Below are 16,523 nucleotides of genomic sequence, written 5' to 3'. Positions count from 1 at the left end.
GACTCATGGTATACACTTGCTATTAGAGATCTACCCCCCTTTAAAAACACTTTTTAGGAATATAATTTACACAAGGTGCACAAATCTTGTGTACAATTTTTTGCTTTTTAAAATTTATCTACCAGAGTAACACCACCAAGAGGAAGATAAGGAAACATTTCCATTACCATAGCATGTTCTCTCAGGTTCCTTGGTTGGCAACACTTCTCATAGCAACCGTTAGCTTGACTTTGTCATTATTTTGGCTTGTTCTTGAACATCACAAAAATGAACTTTCAGGTTCTCTTCTACTCCACCCTTTTAAATGACGTCGTAATATATAATATATATGCCCTACTTTACTTAAATATTCCCTAACTGAACACTTATTTCCAATATTTATATTTTTCAATTTTTTTTTTCAACGTTTATTCATTTTTGGGACAGAGAGAGACAGAGCATGAACGGGCGAGGGGCAGAGAGAGAGGGAGACACAGAATCGGAAACAGGCTCCAGGCTCTGAGCCATCAGCCCAGAGCCCGACGCGGGGCTCGAACTCACAGACCGCGAGATCGTGACCTGGCTGAAGTCGGACGCTTAACCGACTGCGCCACCCAGGCGCCCCTCCAATATTTATATTAAGGATGCTGCAAGGTGGGGCGCTTGGGGTTAGCTCAGTCCTAAGCCTCCGACTTCCTGAATTCCACCCCTGCATCAGGCTCTGTGGTGACAGCTCAGAGCCTCGAGCCTGTTTCCCTGCTTGGGATTCTGTATCTCCCTCTGTCTCTCAAAAATAAATAAACATTAAAATAATTAAAAAAAAAAAAAAAAGAATGCTGCAAGGGGGGGGTGCTGGTCATACTTGGGAATTTCAATAGGAGGGAGGCACGGTGGGCTGAGGATCACATGCCGCTACGGGCTCCCTCAGTTCCGGGCCTAGTAGAATCTCCTGTCTCGCTGTCCCGCCACACCTTGTCTCCGGGACCTACCATCACTGCAATGGTCGGACCCGAATCACGATATCGATGCCCGCTTCAAACGTCCTCCCGGAACTGGGGCGGTAGTGACTCCAGCTGTTTCCGCTGCTGAGGGGGCGGGGCTGGGGCCGCCCTGCCGTGGCGGTCGTGGTCGAGGGCTGATGACGTAGGGCGCCGCGTGCTCCCCCACGTGTGCTGCAGTTCTCCCGGTGTCTGCGGGGCAGCCGTGGCTGGTTTCCCCGGGGGCGTAGTTGCTGGCACCTCCAGCGCGGGACCTCGGTGGCTCGGGGGTTCCGAGCGCTAAGTAGGGAGCGCTGATGACCGCCGGGGGCGGCGGGTCTGCGGTCATGGAGCACCTTTTCCTAGAGGTGGCGGCCGCGCCGCTGCGCTTACTCGCTGCCAAGAACGAGAAGAGCCGCAGCGAACTGGGCAGGTTCTTGGCCAAGCAGGTAAAAGAAGGAGGGAGAGGGAAAACGCCGGGCCGCCCCCGGCCGCCCCCCTCGCGCGTGCCCTGCGACCCTGAGTGAGACGCGCAACTTTAAGGGAGGGGAGAAGCGGCGTTCTGTCACCCTGGCCCCCTCCGCAGGGCTGGTCCGGGGCGGAGACGTCCGCGCGTGTTTGAGGAAATTGGAAGAAGCCTTTTGTGTGTATCTGAGAGACCCTTCCATTCTCCTCCAACCTACCTCTGTCTCCTCTCTGTAGCAGACGTGGCCTTCCGAAAGAAATGTGGTTTGTTTTTCTGTAATTGAAGTTCTATCTCTGCCCGCTTGACGTGTATTAACTTAAGTGTGCCAAGTCTAGCCACCCCTGTTAGTCTGGGTGACTGTTTTTCTTTTCTGCTCCATCCTTTAGTTGTGGCCGGCTGACACGTATTGATTGCGTTCCTGCTTTGCGTGAGGCACTGTATGGTTCTGTGAGGAGACAGAGAAATTCGTTATGGTCTCTGCCCCCAGGGAACTTAGCGTCTATTTTTGGAGACCGTTCATAAACACAGAAAACAACTGAAGGACAAAGCAAGACAGCTAATGCTGTGTGACATTAACCGTAGAGACTATGATGTGGATTAGAATTTTCTAAGAAATGGGGTTTTGGCCTTTTAAGAGCCTTCTCTCAACTCCCTGCTAAGTTGAGAACCTTTATCATGCATTTTCTTTTCACGTTGCATTTTAATTTCCCATTTTATGCTTCCCCACTCCCAATATCTCTGAACTTCTAGAGAGTAGAAAATGTGTTTAGTTTATTTTTTTTCCTTCTAACTCCCGTATCTAGAACTTATTTATTCAGTCACGAATGCATTGTGTACACATATATCCTTTTGCCCAGGAAGCGACGGGAGTATTTTGGGTCTGGAGCTGCAGAGAACTAACATGAGAGGCATTTCTGTTTGGTGAAAACAAATTGAGCATGTAAAGGGCAGGGGGAGGGGGAGAAGAGGGGTGGGAGAGAAGGTCAGAGATACCCTGGGGCCTCTGAGCCCCAGTGAAGGGAATCACTAAACATGGTGAGCTGGTGAAAGAGAAGTGAGTTTTGGTGGGCTGGACTAAGTAAGGAAAGAGATCATCACTTTGTATGAGCTGAGCTTTTGGTGACAGTCCTGAGTTATGGATTGTTGATAGATGTATTTTTCTGTAAGTGGGTGTTAGAATTTAGAGCAGAGGTTCTGAAACTAGGGATCATAGACCAGCAACAGGGGTTTTGTGTTTCCTTACCACTGTAATTGGGTGTAACATAGATGTTTATGTACTGGGGGTAGGGAGGGGAAATGGTTTATAGCCTTTATTGGATACAGTTTTAGAGAATCTGACAGGTGTGAGAATCACTCATGTGAATTCTGAGATTGTATAGAAGTAGTATTAGACTTGAAAGCTACTAGAAAGTTCATTTGAATTAAGGAGATTGGGACACCTTTGCTTCTCCCTTTTTTGTGTGTCACATTGTCAGATTCTCTCCTGAGATGTCTTTCGGTTTGTTCCTTACCATTTTCATGATTAATTTCAAACCTTTCACTCAGAAGACTTGATTGTGTTGCCATTCTGTATTTATCCTATTTTTTGGAAACAAAGCAATTTTTATGGGAAAGCAAAGCCTTTTGAAACATGATTCTCATTGCAGTTGGGATCTGAAGTAAGAATTCTTTAGGATTGTGGGTTTTTTTGTTTTGTTTTGTTCTTTATCTCAGCTGGTGACAGCAACTTCTGCCTATCCACTTTAGAGAACTGAGTGTCCTCACTCTTCTCACTTCTTTCCCTTCACATATGGCCAAGTCTTCCGTGTTTTATTTACTCAGTATTGAATCTATTACTTCCTTTTCATCCCTATTGTCACCACCATCCTACAGTTCTGACTCCATTCCAGTGTGGGTTTTCCAACACCTCCAAGCAATTCTCAGACACAAACCGGGTGTCTTATAATTTAACTCAATTCTGACACTGTCTACTTGGAGATAACATGAGATCCCACGTGTTAAGGGCTGAGTCTTTCAAAACTGCCCTCCCCACCTCTGAATGCCATTTGAAAGTCCAGGTTGTCACCTGTACTTCTGACCAACTGGCTGTGGGTTCTCTACAACCCCCTCCTTGGGTTTGATTAATTTGCTAGAGTGGCTCACAGAACTCAAACATTTTACTTACTAAATTACTGGTTTGTTATGAAAGGATAGAATTCTGGAACTGCCAGATGGAAGAGATGCATAGGGACAAGGTATGTGAGGAGTGCAGCTTCCATGCCCTCTCCAGAGGTGACACTTTCTCCACATATCCATATTTTTACCAACCTGGAAGCTCTCCTGACCAAGTCCCTTTGGGTTTTTATGGAGGCTTCATTACATAGGGTATAATTGTTGAAAACTTTAGCCATTGGTGTTGGAATTCATTGACCAACCCTTGGCCCTTGAGGTGGAGGTGGGGGTGGGACTGAAAGTTCCAACACTCATCACTTGGTTGGTTCTCTTGGCAGCCAGTTCCATCCTTGGGTGCTTTGCAAAATTCACCTCCTTGGGGCGCCTGGCTGGCTCAGTAGGTAGAGCATGCAACTGTTGATCTCAAACTAGTGAATTCAAGCACCATGTTGGGCCTAGAGCTTACTTAAAACAACAACAACAACAACCCCCCCCCCCGCGGCGCCCCCCGCCACAAAATTCATCTCCTTAACATAACAAAAGACACCTTTATCACTCTGCTCACAGGAAATTGCAAAGATTTTAGGAGCTCTGTGCCTGGAATGGGGTTGAGGACCAAACAAAAATGTGTTGTTACAAATCATATCACATATCCTTACCTCCTTGATTACTGTCTGTGTTCAAGAAAAGCGGAATGCTTAAGAGCATGCATGGATATTGGAATGAAGTATGGCTAAAGATCAAATTCTCTTTTACATAATTGCTTTTGGGGTTTGAACAAGTTACCTAACTCTTCTGAGTCACAATTTCTTGCTATATTACATATGGTAGCTACTACATAGTTGGAGGGGCTCTGGAACCAGACTGTGACGTGGATTCTTGGTTCTCCTAGCTTTGTGACCTTGACCCCTTTTTAATTTTTCAGTTTCCTTATCTGTAAAATAGGGATATATTGCCTGCTTTATGGGTTGCTGTGAGGACTAGATGCCTACACTATAGTAAGCACTCTTTGTAGAAGTGGTTCTTAATTATTATTGCTATTAATAAGGTTGTTGTAAGATCCAGATAATGCATGTGAGGAGCTTACCAAAATGCCTAGCACAGAGCAGGTAATCAGGGGCATCTGACTTCAGCTCAGGTCGTGATCTTGCGGTTCATGGATTTGAACCCTGTGTCTGGCTCTGTGCTGACAGCTGGGAGCCTGGAGCCTGCTTCAGATTCTGTGTCTCCCTCTCTCTCTGCCTCTCCTCCATGCACAGTATTTCTGTGTGTCTGTCTCAATAAATAAACATTTAAAAAAATTAAAGAAAAACAGTAATCAGTACATATGAGCTATAATAATACTTTTTATGTTTATTTTTGAGAGAGCGAGTATGTGCGCTCGCAAGTGGGGGAAGGGCAGAGAGGGGGGAGAGAGGATCTAAAGTGGGCTCCATGCTGACAGCAGAGAACCTGATATGGGGCTCAAACTCAAAAACCTTGAGATCATGACCTGAGTTGAAGTTGGACACTCAACTGACTGAGTCATCCATGCACCCCAATATAATAATTTTTAAAAACCGCTTTATTAAGATATAATTCAGGTACCATATACTTCTTCCATTTAAACTTACAGTTCAGTGGTTTTTATTGTTTTCACAGATGTGTGTAACTGTTACCACAGTTTTAGACTGTGATGTTTAGACATTTTCATTCTTTTGTAATTTTTAAAATTATTTTTTAATTTTGTTTTAAGTTCATTTATTTTGAGAGAGAGAGTGCAAGGAGGGGAGGGGCAGAGAGAGAGGGAGGGAGAGAGAATCCCAAGCAGGCTCCACACTGCCAGTGCAGAGCCCAATGTGGGGCTCGAACTCATGAACCATAAGATCATGACCTGAGTTGAGATCAAGAGTTGGACGCTTAGGCTTAGCTGACAGAGCCACCCAGGAGCCCCTCGTTTTTTATTTAAAAAAGTCCCCCAACATGGGACTTGAACTCATGACCCCAGGTCATGACCCCAGGTCATGAGTTGCATGCTCTTTCAACTGGGCCAGCCAGGTGCCCTGACATTTTCATTATTTCAAAAAGAAGCCCCCATACCTTTTAGATGGTAGCACCCCCCATTCCCACCCCAGTCACTGTGCTCTCCCACAGCTCCTCAGGCAACCACTAACTTAACTTTTTTCCTCTGTGGGTTCCCTATTCTGGTCATGAATAAGACATCTGAATCTATCACCGTTCTGCATAAAAGCTCCCTATTATCTCTATAATAAAAATTTCTAAGTGGTATATGAGGTGTTTTATATTTTTTGAAAATTTGTCACTTAAAAATGAAAGAAAAAATTTTTTCTCTCAACTTTTTTTCCAGTTTTTGTTTGAAATACTTTTAAATCCAGTGCAGTGGTTCTCAACTGGGGCAATTTTTCCCCCAAGGGCAAATCTGGAGACATTTTTGGTTATCACAACTGTTGGTGGGGTTGCTTCTGGCATATAGTGTTTAGAGGGCAGAGATGCTGCTAAATATGTTACAATGCATGGGACAGCTTCCACAAAGAATTCTCCAGCTCCAAATATCAGTAGTGCAAAATTAAGAAAGAAACTCTAAATATATATGTGCCTAATAACAGAGTATCAAAATATGTGAATCAAAAAGTGACAGAAAAGGAAAAATAGACAAATTCACAATTATAATTGGAGACTTTGACACTCTATCCTGATTAATTGGTAGAACAAATACAGAAAATCTCTAAGCATGTAGAAGACCTGCTGTCAACAAACTTGACCTAACTGACATTTCTAGATTGCTGTGCCCAGTAACTGTAGGATACATATTCTGCACATCTGGAACATTCCCCAAGATAGACCATATTCTGATTGATTAAACAAGTTTCAATAAATTTAGGAGAATTAAAATCATGCATGGTGTATTCAATGATCCCAATGGAATTAAATTAAGGAAGAAAAAAAAACAACCAAAAGATAGTGGGGAAAATCCCTAAACGTTAAAGATTAAAAAAAAAAGAAGATGGTTAAAGAATAATTACTGAGTCAGAAAATCATTTGAACTGAATCATGATTTAAACAAATTGAGGGAGGGGGCGCCTGGGTGCCCAACTTAGTCTCAGGTCATGATCTCATGGTCTGTGGATTCAAGCCCCACGTTAGGCTCTGTGCTGACAGCTCGGAGCCTGGAGCTTGCTTCAGACTGTGTCCCTCTGTCTCTGCCACTCCTCTGCTTGCATTCTGTCTCTCTTTCTCAAAAATAAACAAACATTTAAAAAAATTTAAAAATAGGTAAGTTACTAATAATGAACAATTTATGAAATCAGTGTTTGAAGAATATAAATTACCAAAGCCCACTCAAGAAAAACAAGCTAGGAATAAAACAGAAACAAATTAGCAATAGAATAAAATGTCCTCAAGCTGATACAGAGCATCTACAAAAACTTAATAGCTAGCATCACAGTTAATATGTGAACAACCCAGTTTCAAAATGGATAAAAGATGGGGCACCTGTGTGGCTCAGTCATTTCACCGTCTGACTTCAGCTCATGTCATGATCTCTCGGTCTGTGAGTTCGAGACCCATGTCGGGCTCTATGCCGATAGCTCAGAGTCTAGAGCCTGCTTCAGATCCTATTTCTCCCTTTTTCTCTGCCCCTCCCCTGCTCATGCTCTGTCTCTCTGTCTTTCAAAAATGAATAAATGCTAAAAAAAAAAAAAAAATTAAATGGATAAAAGATTGAACAAATGTACAACAGATGATAAATAAATGGCCATTAAACACTTGAAAAAATTCTCAACATCTTTGGCATCAGAGAAATTCAGATAAAAGCACCAGATTCCATTCCCCCTTCTCTAAAATGACTAAAATTTCAACTGACCATACTATGTGGTGGTGAAGTTATGTGGCAACCAGAGGTCTCAGACATTGCTGGTAGGTGTAAACTGGTACAGCTGCTTGTTTTAAAGTTAAACACTGAGGGGTACCCGGCTGACTCAGTTGATGGAGCATGTGACTCTTGATCTCGGGGCTATGAGTTCAAGTCCCACATTGGGTGTAGAGCTTACTTCAAAAAAGAAAAAAAGGCTAAGTATCTTGTTTTCTTTTTTTTTAAGTAGGCTCCACACTCAGCGTGGTGTCCAGTGTGGGGCTGGAACTCAGGACCCTGAGATGAAGACCTGAGCCAAGATCAAGAGTATCAAGAGTCCAATGCTTAACTCCTTGAGCCACCCAGGCGCCCCTTCCTCATTTCCCTCAGGGGTGGAGAGAATCTTAAGTAGGCTCCACACCCAGCACAGAGCCTGACCTCGGGGCTTGATCTGCATCTCATGACCTTGAGACAACCTGAGCTGAAATCAAGGGTCGGGTGTTTAATTGACTGAACCACCCCACCCGCCCCTTTTCCCATTTTTAGTATCTGATTCATCTAACCCTGTTTTCCAGATTATCTTTTCAAGAGAAGGTTCATGAAGTGATATTCTCTCTGGAGATTTTTTTCCCAACTCACAAGTTTCTATATAACATGTCTAGGACAGTTGCACTTTTTTTCATTCATTTTGTAAGTGATGTGTTTCTTTTTCTTCACAATATAACCACTTACTATCTACTTTTTTGAATGATATCTTTAGAGGGCTTCATAGCATGTCCCTGTGAATCATGACCAAATCTGTTAAAATTTCCTTGCAGGCTAATATTGATAGAAATTGTTCCAAAATAACATCTTTCCCCACTCAGTGCTTTGTTCAGAATTAGGAATTTTTGGGGGCTCCTGGGTGGCTCAGTCGGTTGAGCGTCTGACTTCGGCTCAGGTCATGATCTCATGGTTTGTGGGTTTGAGCCCCGCATCGGGCTCTGCGCTGACAGCTCAGAGCCTGAAGCCTGTTTCGGATTCTGTGTCTCTCTCTCTCTCTGCCCCTCCCCCACTCGTGCTCTGTCTCTCTCTGTCTCAAAAATAAATAAACATTAAAAAATTTTTTTTTCAAAAAAAGAATTAGGAATTTTTGGAGCACTTGTGTGCCTCATTTGGTTAAGCATCCAACACTTGATTACGGCTCAGGTCATGATTTCATGGTTGTGAGATGGAGCCTCACATGGGGCATGGAGCCTGCTTAAGATTCTCCCTTTACCTCTGTCCCTTGAGTGTGTGCTCACACATGTGTACGTGAGCTCTCTCTCTCTTTCTCAAAAAAACAAACAAACAAACAAACAAAAAACCTAGGTGTTTTTATGAGTGAATGCCCTATAATTTGAAAGACTTCATAAGAGCTCAGGTGTAAGGTGACCTTTTTTGAGAGAGAACTTTGGAAAAAATTGTTATATTTTTGCATGCGGTATTTAGGTTGTGCTCAAGCTGCAGTCTTAATAGGTAAATGTTTTGTGTGAAACGCCTTAGCATAAACTCAGCATTGGACTTGGTGAGTATTTTAAACCTGCTGTCTCATTGTCGGCAGCAGGGGTTGTGTAGACCCGCGTGCACACTAGCAATATGAGACGGTAGCATTTTACATGGAATTCAGGTATCAGTCCTTTTCCTCAAACCTCAGTGGACTGAAACTTCTTTATGACAGCCTTTCACGTTAAATTAACTGCACTCTTCTATTGCAAAGCCCTTTTCTATGTTTTATAAGATAAACTCATTTATGATATGTGGAAATTGGATGTTTTGATTCTAAGCTAGGACTTTTTCCCTTTTGCAGCAGTGCTAACAAGCAGCATTTACATAGATACATTGTTTTGCCTTTCTCTCAGGTGTGGACACCTCAAGATCGCCAGTGTATCCTGAGCACCTTAGCACAATTACTTCTGGATAAAGACTGTACTGTGCTGGTTGGTCGCCAGCTGCGCCCTCTTCTTTTGGATTTGTTGGAAAGGAATGCTGAAGCCATTAAAGCCGGAGGCCAAATCAACCACGATCTACACGAACGGCTCTGTGTGTCAATGAGCAAACTCATTTGTAACCATCCTGACGTCCTCCCGTGAGTAACAGCTTTATTCTTCACTTTTCTCCTTGAGGTAGTAGAACCTGCTGTCTCCTGGAAAGTAAAGGGGTGTGAGCTGAGAAGGGAAGAGGAGAAATACAAGAAAGAAGGAAGATAAGTGGTACTGTTTATTAACAATTTATTACCATTTACTAGGTTTCTTTGAAGTCTTGGCCATCAGGATGGGTCTGGAAAACTGGCCATGATGTGTTCTTTGGCTTCAAGAATTATATCATCTGGTGAGATGAGGCAGATTTAAAAAGAGTTTCATCTGAGGCTCTTATAGCATCCATTTCAGATGGCTGCTTGCTGGAGTAGCTGAAGGGTGACGTTAGAAGAGCTGTGGTGTCCTTTCTAACTTTCTATAATCTGTCCAAAACAGTTTTGTGAGAAGTTGTATTAGAACTGGATTCTAGGGGCGCCTGGGTGGCTCAGTTGGCTAAGCGTCCGACTTCGGCTCAGGTCACGATCTCACAGCCCGTGAGTTCGAGCCCCGCATCAGGCTCTGGGCTGATGGCTCAGAGCCTGGAGCCTGCTTCCGATTCTGTGTCTCCCTCTCTCTCTGCCCCTCCCCCGTTCATGCTCTGTCTCTCTCTGTCTCAAAAATAAATAAACGTTAAAAAAAAAAAAAAAGAACTGGATTCTAATGTATTTCTCTTAAAAAAAATTTTTTTTTTTAATCTTTATTTATTTTTGAGAGAGAGGGAGAGACAGTGCTCAAGCAGGGGAGGGGCAGAGAAGGAGGGAGACAGAATCCGAAGCAGGCTCCAGGCTCCGAGCTGTTAGCACAGAGCCTGACACGGGGCTTGAACTCGCGAACTGCAAGATCATGACCTGAGCTGAAGTCGGACACTTAACCCACTGAACCACCCAGGCACCCCTAATGTATTTCTCTTCTGATCTGCTCTGTGTCCAGCCTGTGCTGGTTCACCCTTCCTTAGGCAGCCTGGTGGTCCCCTACTTCTGAGAGGTCACCATATTGATGCCAAACTTATTGTGCACCAGATCAGCATAGTGCATTGCAGTCAAGAACTATAGCCCAGCAATCCTCCTCCTGCCTCATCCACCTGAACAGCGGGGGCTACAGGCACATACCACTGTATCTGCCTTTGTCTTTTATATTAATAGCAAAATACTGTTGGTATGGAGTAAAGGGCCAGCAAAATGAGTATTAGGGTTTTTTTAATTGAGAAGGTGAAGAACTTTCACTCTAAACTTGAGTAGTATCTTTGCAACTAATAAGAGTATCCCTTATATCCATTCCTTATTTATTAGTTTTCATTTGGCTTTGTTAGAAGTATGATCTCTAATCTGGTTCATGAATGAAGGGAATAAGAACTGAACTCTTGGCAGAAACCATAATTTGTATGAGATTTTCTTTTTTTTTTTTAACGTTTATTTATTTTTGAGACAGAGTGAGAGAGAGAGCGTGTGAGCGAGAGAGAGCGAGCATGAGCGGGGGAGGGGCAGAGAGAGAGGGAGACACAGAGTGTGAAGCAGGCTCCAGGCTCCAGGCTCTGAAATGTTAGCACAGAGCCCAATGCAGGACTCAAACTCACAAGTCGTGAGATCATGACCTGAGCCGCAGTCGGACGCTTAACCCACAGAGCCACCCAGGTACCCCTGTATGAGCTTTTCTAAAAGGGGAGGGGGAAAAATGGGCCCAGTTTAATGGAACTAGAAGATATACAGCAAATATCATCATTATACGTGGTAATTAGGAACATAAGCTGTGGGTTGATTGAAGGTTGAGATTGTGGCCTCACTTAGTACTCATTGATGTACTTGACTGTGGTACCATTTCATAACGTGTACTGACTGCCCTGTACTTACTATATAGAATTGACGTGTGGATAACTTGAACCCCCGTTTCTCCTAGGCCTTTGTGGTACAGTGCTTCTGGATTGTGTTTGAGAATCATTAAAATGATGGATTAGTGGGGCACCTGGGTGGCGCAGTCGGTTAAGCGTCCGACTTCAGCCAGGTCACGATCTCGCGGTCCGTGGGTTCGAGCCCCGCGTCGGGCTCTGGGCTGATGGCTCAGAGCCTGGAGCCTGTTTCCGATTCTGTGTCTCCCTCTCTCTCTGTCCCAAAAATAAATAAACGTTGAAAAAAAAAATTAAAAAAAAAATGATGGATTAGTTACATCTGGTTTCCCATCCGCTTTGCACTTTATGTTCTTATTAAATGCATGTGAACACAGAGCACACCCCTACTTTTTCTTCTTTTCATTTTGCCAAGGCAGTATATTTTATTTACACTCCCACCTTATTTCAAAAATTATATAATGCAGTTTATGAAGTTTCTTGTGCTAGAGTAACTTAAAAACAAGCCATAAAAAAAAGGAGCTATGTGTAAATGAATCAATACATGATATGAAATGAATTATAGACAATGATGTAGAATGAGATTTTGATTTTCAGATTTAAGAATTGTAGCTCATTAGTTCAGCATGTGCCCTAAATTTCCTCTGTAGAGGAAATATACCTAATGTGTTAGGGATATACCAAATATATTTAGATAGGATACAGTCATTCATTCAGTAGATAAATATAGAAGACCTCTCTTGGGGCCACATCATGGGGGTAAGAAAGTCAAGTATAATGGGTTCTTGTATTTTGCAAACAATTGAATATAATGCTAATAGAGATGTTAGCCAAATACTTAAGGGGAGCAAAAAAATCATTAAAGAAGAATGAATGTTATCCTCTTGAAAATCAGAGAAAGTTTTGTATTGTGGCAGATTGTGGAGGAAGAGGGAAGAGAAAAAGAATGCAGAGAAGAGAAATAGGATGGCAATGAAGATCTAGGAAAAAAGAGAGAGAGAGAGAGACAGACTGGAAAGGAGGATCCCAGTCAAGCTCCCTAGAATCCTAGTGCTTGCCCTTCATTTACTGGTACATATCTCTTTCTGAGCCCAAGGTGTTTGGGGCTTCCATGAGGTTCTTTAGTAGTCTTAAACATTTCTTTTTTTTTTTCTTTTAATTTTTTTAATGTTTATTTATTTTTTTTGACAGAGAGAGAGAGAGAGAGAGAGAGAGAAAATGAATGAGTGGGGGAGGGGCAGAGAGAGGGAGGCATAGAATCCAAAGCAGGTTCCAGGCTCTGAGCTGTCAACACAGAGCCTGATTGCGGGGCTAGAACCCATGAACCGTGAGATCATGACCTGAGCCGAAGTCGGACGCTTAACCAACTGAGCCACCCAGGCGCCCCTTAAACATTTTTTTTAATCTTGCTTATATTATTTGTTCATTACTGTGTTCCCCCTTCCCCTGCCCAGCTTTATTGAGATTCAATTGAGATATATTTTTATTGACATATAATATTGTATAAATTGAAGGTAGAAAACATAGTGATTTGATACATGTACATATTGTGAAATATTTGCCACAGTAAGGTTAGTTAACACATCTTTCACTTCACATAATTACCATTTTGTTGTTGTTTGTTCATTGTTTTTGATTCTAGAATCCTTGAACACATTTTACTTTTTGGCAGGTTTTTTGTCAGGACTTTGTGAGTGCAATCCTGGTGTATTGATTCTTTCTCTATCCTAACATATTAGGTTTCCAAGTTCTTTTTTTTGTTTTGTTTTTCCCCCAAAGATTTTACTTTTTGGGGCACCTGGGTGGCTCGGTCAGTTAAGCATCTGACTTTTGGTTTCAGCTCAGGTCGTGATCTCATAGTTTGTGAGTTCAGGCCCCACATCGGGCTCCACACTAACAGCTCAAAATCTAGAGTCATGTGGGGGCGCCTGGGTGGCTCAGTTGGTTGAGCGTCCGACTTCAGCTCAGGTCATGATCTCGCGGTCCGTGAGTTTGAGCCCTGCATCGGGTCTGTGCTGACAGCTCAGAGCCTGGAGCCTGTTTTGGATTCTGTGTCTCCCTCTCTCTCTGACCCTCCCCCATTCATGCTCTGTCTCTCTCTGTCTCAAAAATAAATAAATGTTAAAAAAAATTAATAAAAAAAAAATCTAGAGTCATGTGTTCTTCCAACTGAGCCATTTAAGCACCCTTCAATCTTTATACTGTAACATCTTAAGGCACTGTTAGTCTTATTTCATATCTTTAGAGAAGTAAACTAAGTAGCTCTGTCAGAGCCAGGACTGGACTGCAGGTCTTACTTCTGGATGCTGGAAAGACTGATGAGTTGTCCGAGTGGCTCATCCAAGATTAGATGTTTAACTGGGTGATATTCCTTGCTGTATTTTAGGCCTTATGACTATCTTACTCCAGGAAAGAGAACTTCTCCTCAATCTTTGGATATTCTCTAAGGCAAAAACTGATCATGTTATTATCTGGCTAAAAATGCTTTATTGTTGTTTAGATCAGAATTTTAGAGCACTCCCTGAAAGTGATGGGTCTTTGGAGAAAAGGGTGCTGTAGTTAAGTAAGTTTGGGAGAGAATATTGACCAGTTCCCCTTTGTATTTTTATGGTGGACCACAATTCTCTTCCTTGCACTGGCCGCACAGATGTAGGCCATTGCCAGTGCACTCGGCTTATTTCCCCCGGTCTTCCTCAAGGAAGGAAGGTCAACCCTGAGTCAGGTTGACCACTTGGTTGCTGCTTCTCTGTTTGTTACTGCCGGCTGGTTTCACATGTGCTGCCAACATCATCTGCCTCTGAGCTAGTGGAATACCAGCCTCTCTCCCCCAAAGAATGATTGTACTTATTCTGACAGCATCCTTGTGGAGAAAAAAAAAAAAGTCCTGTTTTTGTTTTTAATTTCAAAGGTGATACATTTAAATAATAACAATACAGAATTGCAAAAAGTGGAAGTCCTGGAATTTCACCCTGAAATCCTACTTTTTAGAGATAATTGTTATTAACAGTGTGATATGTTACCTCTTAAATCTCTTTTCTTTTTCTCACTCTGCCAAGTTTCTCTCTTTTTCTTTTTAAGTTTATTTTGAGAGAGGTAGTGTATATGCATGTGAGTAGAGGAGGGGCAGAGAGAGGGAGAGAGAGAATCCTAAGCAGACTCTGCACTGTCCACACAGAGCCTGAGGCACAAGGCTCAATCTCACAAACCCACAAACTGTGAGATCATGACCTGAGCTGAAATCAAAAGTTGGTCGCTCAACAGACTGACTCACCCAGGCGCCCCCAGCCAGGTCTCTTCTGAGCCACAGCTGAATCTTCTAAGTCCCATTTGTCCAGTCTTCTTCAGAATATTGTGAGTGTTAACTTACCAAGACTCTATTTCTGTTTGCCCGGATTGCTTGTGGAAGTCTAAGCCTTCCCACCCATCTCCTGAGTTCTCATTCTCTCTCCCTCTCATAACAGTTTTATGTTTGGGGATTTATTGAGCCAGCGATGTAGGGTATGTTTCCCTGGTGCTTCAGTGCAAATCGCTCTGGAAAGCAGATTCGAATGGCCCCTGCAGCTGCTCTGTCGCATTCCCAGTGGGCTCCTGAAGATTCTGTTACTGACCACTAGTTCACTAAGTTATTGTAAAAGGTTGCAACTCTGGAACAGGCTGATGGAAGAGATTGCTTCCTAATACTAGATTTCACAGTGATTTTTTTTTTGGATGAAACCAAAAGCACAAGCAACTAAACCAAAAATAGACGAATGGGACATCAAACTAAAAAGCTTCAGCACAGCCAAGGAAACAAGAATGAAGAGACAATGTACAGATTGGGAGAAAATATTTCCAAGTCACCTATCCATTAGGGGATTAATATCCAGAATGTATAAAGAACTTCCTTCCATCTTTTTGTCCATCTTTTCCACTTTTACTGCCTTCCTTTTGTGTTCCACAGAAATCTGTTCTCATCTTCAGATGCAACCAAAGCATCTCTTCTTGACTCCCCCCCCCCCCCCCCCAGCCCTGTTGGTTTAGCTGAATCTTTTTTCTTTGTGCCTCTTGTTTCTGTAAGTGACTGTCTTCCTTGGTAGATAGCAAGCTCCTCAAGGAAAGTATCTCCTTGGTTTTGTACTCCTGGAACTTAACAGCATCTGGCTTCTAGTGAGAGGTCAATAAATGTTTATTGAAAACTAGTGCATTTTCAGTGGAAAACACTTGCAATAAGTACCTGTGGTTTTGTATTCTCTTAGACATCTCATGCCATTGTCCTGGTTCCTGAATTTGAACAGGATACAGTCTTAGGATTGGGTAGCTTCACTATTTGTCTCTTTATTCTCAGACCCTTGGAAATTCCTGTTGTATTCTGCTGGCCTGTCTCAAAGTAGAAAAGCATACTTTGAAATCCTCACCAACAAATGAAAAAAAAATTTCTTTTTCTGAAGGTTTGCCCTGAGGTATTTCAAGGACACTTCTCCAGTCTTCCAAAGACTCTTCCTAGAGAGTTCAGATGCTAATCCAGTCCGCTATGGGCGCAGGCGGATGAAGCTCCGGGACCTAATGGAAGCAGCTTACAAGTTTCTGCAGAACGAGCAGTCTGTGTTCCGGGAGCTCTGGGACTGGAGTGTGTGTGTCCCTCTCCTCAGAAGCCATGACACCTTGGTCCGCTGGTGTGTAGCTCCTGGAATTTTCTGGTGCTTCAAGTGTGGGGGTGGTATAAGGAGTGTAGAGTTCTGTGATGAGGCAGGAAAGGAAGCTATGTAAAATGTGTTGTTTTTGTTCTGGTGCCTTTTGGGTTCCTCGTTCCTTTCCTTAATCATGCATCTCCTCAGTGGCAAATGAGATGATACTTAATGGAGTTCTGCCTTTTTCAAGTTCTATCAGGTGAATTCATCATACTTGATTTGTATTTTCTATTCTCAAATGTATTGAAATGTATTAATTCTATAAGATTTCCTTTTTTTCTTTTTAAAGTTTTTCTTTTTTTAAGTTTTTAGTAATCTCTACACCCAACATGGGGCTCGAACTTAGAACCCTGAAATCAAGAGTTACATGCTCTACCCACTAAGCCAGCCAGGCACTCCTAAGATTCCCTTTTCTAATGTTTAGTTGGCGAGAAAAATTTCTTTTTTCTTGAGAATCAATTGCTTTTCCTAAGTTTATGTGTACTTTGGTTTTCTCC

General features: G+C 42.7%; 1 protein-coding gene across 1 annotated transcript in view; it reads left to right on the top strand.

Annotated features, from left to right (window-relative positions):
* Positions 1-1,145: 1,145 nt before the first annotated feature.
* The window catches only part of MDN1 (midasin AAA ATPase 1), a 174,773-nt gene continuing 159,395 nt past the window's right edge, over positions 1,146-16,523 (top strand). Inside the window, exons 1-3 of the mRNA XM_040474169.1 lie at positions 1,146-1,405; positions 9,304-9,530; positions 15,787-16,011. Coding sequence (XP_040330103.1) covers positions 1,274-1,405; positions 9,304-9,530; positions 15,787-16,011 — 584 coding nt within the window. The 5' untranslated portion in view covers positions 1,146-1,273. The remainder of the gene's footprint in view (positions 1,406-9,303; positions 9,531-15,786; positions 16,012-16,523) is intronic.

The sequence above is a fragment of the Herpailurus yagouaroundi genome, unplaced genomic scaffold (genome assembly GCF_014898765.1).
Source record: "Herpailurus yagouaroundi ecotype Mexico unplaced genomic scaffold, PumYag 139, whole genome shotgun sequence".
NCBI lineage: Eukaryota > Metazoa > Chordata > Mammalia > Carnivora > Felidae > Herpailurus > Herpailurus yagouaroundi.
This window is presented reverse-complemented; position numbering and strand designations above follow the sequence as displayed.